The sequence below is a fragment of the Typha latifolia genome, chromosome 3 (assembly GCF_019914945.1).
Source record: "Typha latifolia isolate L0001 chromosome 3, TyphaL0001v2, whole genome shotgun sequence".
Taxonomy (NCBI): Eukaryota; Viridiplantae; Streptophyta; class Magnoliopsida; order Poales; family Typhaceae; genus Typha; species Typha latifolia.
The window spans coordinates 4966051-4973535 of NC_133088.1; the positions used below are offsets into that span (position 1 = coordinate 4966051).

The 7485-nt window shown below is 34.6% G+C and overlaps 1 protein-coding gene across 1 annotated transcript; it reads left to right on the top strand.

Annotated features, from left to right (window-relative positions):
• The first annotated feature begins 648 nt into the window (after nucleotides 1-648).
• LOC140785154 (uncharacterized) lies at nucleotides 649-7117 on the top strand. Its single transcript, XM_073132913.1, has 3 exons — nucleotides 649-1116; nucleotides 1224-1353; nucleotides 6684-7117. The coding sequence occupies exons 1-3, from the start codon at nucleotides 754-756 to the stop codon at nucleotides 6944-6946; spliced, it is 756 nt and encodes a 251-aa protein (XP_072989014.1). The 5' UTR covers nucleotides 649-753; the 3' UTR covers nucleotides 6947-7117.
• Nucleotides 7118-7485: the final 368 nt, after the last annotated feature.

A 7485-nucleotide genomic window follows, 5' to 3' on the forward strand; every position in this document is an offset into this window, starting at 1 on the left:
AAAATACTTTGCATTTTAATTTTATTATTGTTAACGCAGCTCTTGTATTTTAGGTTGAATGCCTTAAAAACATCGTAATCTTAGTTTTTTTTAACTAAAAGTAACCAACCATATATGTTAGTTAACTTAACTATAAGTGTGAAATAATCTAAGCGCCCTTGAATAAATTATCTTGTAGTATGGTCGATAGATTAGCCGAGCAGATAAATAAGAAGTAAGCATTTCAGACATGTTTGTTCTTAAGTGTAGGATAATTTTGCTATCACCAAAACTTAAAAAAAAAAGAGCTTTTTAGTGCAACTGCCGCCTTTTAATGAGATAGAAGATCGATCTGTATACTTTTATACAGGATTCCTGTAACATAAGAAGCTTCAATATGAAATAGCTAGGTATTCCATATTATACATCTCATGGCAGCCTTGCAATTTAGTCCTATTAGTGTATATTATAGGTCTGGATTTTCCAGTAGAGCACTGTATGACTATAATTTAGAAATGGAGTTTCTTGGAATCATTGACTTAATTGTTTAACTTATATATAGACGCTCGTGATCTATTAAAAAATATTTGTTTAACCATGTCTTTGACTTATATGGTTAAAGTTTCTTCGAGGCCCATAAAGATAGAAAAAAGGGGATATTTGAATCTTAAGGCCCAGTAATTAAACCAGCCCAAGGCCACTCACTAAGAAGCAAAAGCCATCTATTAGTCCCACATAAACCCCCTCCACTCCCAAAACCCACCGCGAAAAGCTATGACGTCTCGCGTCGGCGGCGGCGGGATGATAAGAAGGGCGGCGAATACGGCGAAGACTCCATGGATTCGGTCCTCTGCTGCCGGATACCATCGCACTATCCAAGCCGTGCCGCGTGAGCAAGCGGGTTGCCGGATCGCAGCCCGTTTGCGATCCGATGGCCGCATCCCGTCGGTGGTGATCAATCCCGGAGGCCTATCCGGATCAGAATCAATGAAGCAGCTCCTCACCACGGATGCGAAGCAGATCCGTGAGCTCTTGAAGCAGTCGCCCTTCTTCTGCTCCACCCCGATCCATCTCCAAGTCCGTGCCGGCCCTAGATCCGCCGTGGTTCTCCAATCCGGAACGGTTTTACCCATAAAGGTGTCTCCTTTAGGGGTTTTTTTTTTATCGATATTTTTTTTTTTTGGGTGGGTTATTCGGTATCTTAAGGAAAACAGGAGTTATTTGAGTTGGTGGGATTTGGGCAGGTTCATAGGGATAAGGAGTCGGGGCAGATACTTAATTTGGTGATGGCATGGGCGGAGAAGGGAGCGGAGTTGAAGGTGGACGTACCGGTGGTGTTCAAGGGGGAGGATGTTTGCCCTGGACTCAAGAAAGGTTTGTTTTGGTTAATACATTTTGATTGTATTTGTGAATTCGTAGTCTTTGGGTCATTTGGGTATTTTATCGGATAGTATGATTGATGAATATAAGTGAGAAGAGGATAGTGTGATGGTAAAAATGTGATTTTTATGGTCTCTAGATTGGGTAATATGCAATTTTAAAGTATTCGGGACTTATGAATGTGGAGATGGGTTGGGAGTGTTGACCATTGTTCCTGTTTGCTGTTTTAGAGGGCACTTCATTGGCAAACTTGATGTCAGTTTTTTCTGGCCATAGGTTCCTAGTCTCCTCTTTTGAATACTTTATCCTTTCCATGACCCTTTCCTTTTCATGGTCTTTCCTGATCATCCTAGCTTGATTAAAATTTAAAAAATTGACCCAAAAGCTTTAAGGGCCCATTTGGAATGAGTGTAGTACTTGAATTAGTGTACTCATTTCTTATTCTCATATTAGGTATCTTAAATTAATTAAAGGAAATTGGGTGTTTGGTTCTAAAATAGAATAGTGGTGTCCTTATTGCCTTTAATGTGACATAGAAAAGTGAAAAAGTGTTGGTTTTGAGAAAAAAGGAGGATATATCATATGAATGGACCAAAATGCTCTTTATAGTTGAAGGATGTTATCATTGAAAGATTATTAATAAATTTAACATCTAATAAAATTCAAATTACCTCAAAAAATTGCCCTTTGATGAGCTTTCATTTGCGCCCTGATAAGTCCGCAGTAGCTTATTAGTTATTAGCTTTTCACAATTACCTTTCATGTGATATGAAAAGGTGTAAAGCCTTTTTTTTAGAGGAAAATTGAGAATATGTAAGAGATGAGTAAAAATAAGGGTTCATTATTTCCTTTCATGTGACATGAAAAAAAGAAGTCTTTGTTTTAGAAAAAATTGAGAATATGTCATGTAAATGGACCAAAATGTCTTTTGTAGTTAAGGATGTAATACCGAATATTATTATTAATTAAATCTCCAATAAAAATTGTAATATTCTCAAAAAAAATATGTCATTTTATGAGCTATGGTGAGAGAGAGGGTATGGAACAAACAATTACAAGTCATTTCGGGGATAAATTTGTAATGCGAGGGCTCATTCAACTAATTCAAATTTATATCTATTGATCTTTTCTCTCCTTTATCACATTTTAAACTTAGTTAGGAATAAACTATCGTTTAGTTACTAAATCTAGTTAGTGTTTCATAACCAAGTTTGAAAAAATTCTCACTCAAATGTCATCTAAGCTTTTAGGAAATGAGCAACAATGTATCCAAAAGCTTAAGCATTTAAATAATGGACTAATAATGTATATTATGCTTTAACAAGGACCTTCACAGCTTCACGTGCCACCCATATGATAAAATTTACATATACTCATCCTCTATCTATATTCTATAGTTGCCGCCAAGGTTTAGTGTGTATGGATGTTTTTAAACTTGGAGAAGATATGGTACTGACTTCAGTCATGTTGTTCTTTCTTATTGGGCTGTTGATACTATTCTAGTGATTAGGGTTGGAGAACATATATGATGGTAGATTGATAATTCTATTGGTAGTTGATTTTTCAATGCCTTTGTACTTTCTTATTATTCAAAGCTATCAGTTTTATGTCAAGTTATCTCTTGTCAATTTTTTTGTCTATGGTCATCTTTATAAAGTCACATGGTAGTTGACGTTGGTGAGTTCAAAGTAATAGTACAATCAAGGGTTTCTATTCCCTAGTCATCTTTGAATGCATACTTAAGTTTCTTAGGTATTTCCAATGCATGCCCCTTTTCTGACTTGATATGCATATTGAGACATTACAAAATATAGGTCCACGCTTCTTTTTTCTCTCTATCCCATGTACTTTGATGAGTAAGTTCATGAGATTGACCAGGAAATATCAGGAAATATTGTGATACAGTTAAGGTTAGACATCTTATATCTTGATGATTATTTTGAGCCTATTATTACCCCAAACTCGGATGTAATTTGAATTTGCAGTGGCATGTGACCTGCATGAATGTCCCAATTCAGAACTTTTAACTTAAGCATAAAAGATTAGTTCTTTTTTAGTTTTTTGTGGAAGATATATGGTTGGCTTGCCTTTATCTGGGATATTAAGAGGTGGCTAGTGCATACTTCTTATCGAAGATGAATGACCAAGAACCATAAGAGGTGCCCTCTTGTGAGCGGGTGACCTAATTAAAGTAGGTTTTGAAGATTATCTTCTATAAGAATTCTACTTCAAGTAGAATATCTTCTAGGAGATGTTCTGTATAGGGGATAAAGAAATAAGAGGATAATAGGATATAAATAGCTCACTTGTGTCCTTAGACTTTCTTTAACATAGGGATTTCCAAATAAGACAAATTATTCAATACTAACTTCTAATTTCTCTCTCCTCATCCAACGGATGAAATTATGTAAGATTATATAAAATTAACTAGAAGTACCAGTTATTATTATTAGAAGTAGCAATCACCCTTTTACAATAAATTAGTCCTTTTATTTTCTTTAGTTATTATTATTAGAAGTAGCAGTCACCCTTTTACAATAAATTAGTCCTTTTATTTTCTTCTCTCTTACATTGTCTATAAATTAAAATAAACATTCAATTCTATAAGTAACATAGAGATTGAAAAATCTCTATGAGGTTTGAGTAGTTGAAATTTAATTCCAAATTTAAATTAAATTTTGATTGAGAAATTTTAGTTTAATTAGGAGAAGTAGTATGTCCCAAAATTCTGGAACTCGGTATTAGGATCGAGATCGATCGTTAGAAAAACGATACGTAATTGGCTGTATCGGTTGCTTGCATTGGATTGGACTATTTTTAATTACGTAAAATTTTAAATATTATTTAAAAATATAAAAAAATTTATAAAAAATTATAAAAATAAGAGAAAAAATAAAAAATAGAAATATATTTTACCTCATGTACTTTTGTTTAAAATCACTTTACTTTCCTGTATTTTAAAAAATCTCAAACTACTCCTTATACTTATGATTAAAGTGAGACCGTTAGTTTTTCTATTAAACTTAACTGACAGTGCCAAAATAACAATAACAAAAGTATCCCATCGTGTTTGTTAAACAAGACATGCAGATTTTTGAGATAATACAGTTAAATAACCAAAATAGCTATGGGTGCTCAGTTAAATTTGACAGAAAAATTAATGGTTCCATTTTAGTCCTAAGTATAAAATTTGATTCAAGACTTTTTGAAGTATAGGAAGGTAAAATAATTTTTGGCATAAATACAAGGTAGTAAAACGTATTTAACCTAAATAAAAAGTAGTCACATATGAAGCCTAAAAACTAAAAAAAACTCACCTAAAACTATTATGAATTTTAACTTGAACTGTGTAAAAATATAAAAATATGCTGATATCTCTTTTCATTGTTGTTCAGTAGCAATAAGAAAAGAATAGTTAAAAAATGGGCGAGAAAATTAGAGAAGAGAAATGAGAAAAAAAATGCTCACCTGAATTTATTATAGTGCGAAATAGCTGGAAGGGGCTCACCGGATTGGCCGTTAGATTAGCTCGGTGAAGTGTGGGAGTGATAGGAGAGCGTGCGTGTGAAATAGAGGATGAAAACTAAAAACTTGAAAAATGATATCTAATACATCAATTTCTATATCTCCTAGGTTAGATACATTTAAGAAAATTTAGTTTCAGTCAAATTTCAATCCATACGGTCGAGTTTTGACCTATCCAACCAATATTGGCTGATCCCATACCGAAACCAATCATTAGACTGGTTTCAGGTCAGGATTGGGATCGATTATGGCCAATCTAGATTCGAATTGGCTGATTTTAGAAACCATGGTCTATACTAATTAAATTAAGATAGACTATAATCTTGTTCATCAACTGCAAGGAGGAAAAAAATTACTAGAATATATTGTCCTACTTGAACTCAAATTCTTCACTCAAAATAATTTAATTTAAATTCTGAATCAGCTCTCAATTTCTCAATAAATACTAATTGTTGGTTTCCTATCTCTCTACACATCACTAATATCTTTAAGTGATATATAATAAAACCGCCCTTAAGTTTTGTGACTAAATTAATTTGTTAGGCAAGTTATGCATGTAAAATTATAATTTTATTCCTTGATAGATCTAGATAGAATCTCCTTTCAGCAATTCCATGGTTTTTACTGAATCATCACTCTCCTGATAAATCTTGTGTTTTTTTTATTGCTTTGCATCTCTTTTGTTGTTTGGTCCTATCACACAAAGTCTAGTTGAGTTCAACTATTGTCAGAGGCTCCGAGCTTTGGGTTGAGATTGGATCATCTATGTCGCTGGTGATGAGTTGAAGATAATGTTCGAAGAAGAGATGCTGAGCAAGAAGAAGCTCTTCTTATAAGTTCTAGAAGGAGATTGTTGGTTGGGTCATCCTCATGAGGAAGTGACCTAATATGACTTGGTTTCGAAAATTATCTATCCTATATGTTCTACTTAGAGAGGTACCTAGTCCGCATAGGAGTTGGACAAAATTTGAGGTTGTAAATTAATTTATCATGGGTTATTCATTGGCCCTTGGCATGGGGGATTGTGAAGGAGATGGGTGCTTAGAGGCTTGTTGCTCATGTGGAGAGGCTCGTGGAATTGCTAAGGGACATGTACTATAGGGTGATGGAAAATATATTTCTCCCATCTGTTGGAGAACAGTTTCTAGTGTAAAATTCTGCTTGGATTTTATGAGGGGATTTAAGACTGAGTGCATGAGAGATTGTAAAGTGGTATTTGGATTGGAAATGAATCTAAGTGATGATATGTGGTTCTCCCCTTAGAGACCTTGCCACGACCATGCGCTGAGGGTCTCTTTGTTACTTAGATATATTGTCTCTGAATCCTCTAGTTCTGGAAAATATCTAAGCATTTGTTTGGTATTTAAGTTGCTAATATTTTCTTAGTGACCCTTCTGGGCTAGGGTCAGCACCTAGCTTCTGTTCTCATCTATTAGACATGCCATACATCCTCTGCTAACAATGCATCTTCTGCAATACTGCAGATCAATTTTTTTGTTAGATCAGTTGATTAGAGATCAGTTGATAATATTTTGATGATTTTGTGTTGGAAATACTGTCTAAAAGGTGAAACCTCTGTTTTGCACTTCATAATCCAAGTTTTTGGGGGAATAATGTCCCTTGGACTTCTTGTTCCCCTTGATAATTATATATTGTTCAATGGTCATTGCCTTAAATTTTTTTTGGGGGGAATTTCATCTGCTTTTCCATCTTTTATTATAGCAGCTATTACTTCTAAATTTTTAGTTCTTTTTGAATATATACATGATTTGAATTTATCTTGAATTTAAAATCAACAGGTGGTTACCTGCACAAGATAAGGACCTATCTAAAATACCTCTGCCCAGCAGAACATATTCCACCAAAAATTGAGGTGGATCTGACAAATCTAGACATTGGAGATAGAATTTTTATGCATGACATTGAAGTCCACCAGTCACTGAAGCTATTGAGCAAAAACGACACCATGCCCATCTGTAAAATCTTGGTGACAAAGCCCGCGGGATTAGAATCTAAGCAAATCTGTGAAACCACAGAAACACCGAGCTCTACGGAGGCCTAGATGTGCATTGTTACCAGCAATATTTTCTCTAAATTAACAGGTGTTAGAACAATGAAATAGCTTCCAGATGTACTTTCTTCTATTCTATTGGAATGATAGTATCTCTATGCCTCTATCTTAAATACTGCATTGCAGATGAATGGACCAATGGCAAGATTCTCTGTTGTGACTTCTCTAGCTTGTGTTGAAGGTTACCTTAAAACTCTGCTGGCTATTTCCTTCTTTGATGCTTTTAGTAGTTATGACACAATTGTTTCGTTCCATTTAATGAGAGATCTTCCAAATTCCACTTTTTTATTCTTCTGTCGGTCAATGCTCATATTAGTTTATTTGAGAAATTCTTGCCCTATTTCTCTTTGAAAATATACTTGTGTGTGCCAGCACATTAATCAATGCATATTATACTGCCACCGGCTGAATTTTCTCTTACCAAGATTTTCTTTCTATATCTGGAAGTTCAAATCCAGAGAATTGGACTTGTTCTCCGGAGTCTCACACACTCTCGTCGTCCATCACAAGAAACTCAACAGCTGAAGGGT

Excerpts from the sequence above, each read along its gene's own strand:
- LOC140785154 (XM_073132913.1), top strand. The coding sequence starts at position 754 with ATGACGTCTCGCGTCGGCGGCGGCGGGATGATAAGAAGGGCGGCGAAT. Across the intron at positions 1,117-1,223 it reads GAACGGTTTTACCCATAAAG|GTTCATAGGGATAAGGAGTC; the intron begins GTGTCTCCTTTA and ends GGATTTGGGCAG. Across the intron at positions 1,354-6,683 it reads TTGCCCTGGACTCAAGAAAG|GTGGTTACCTGCACAAGATA; the intron begins GTTTGTTTTGGT and ends TAAAATCAACAG.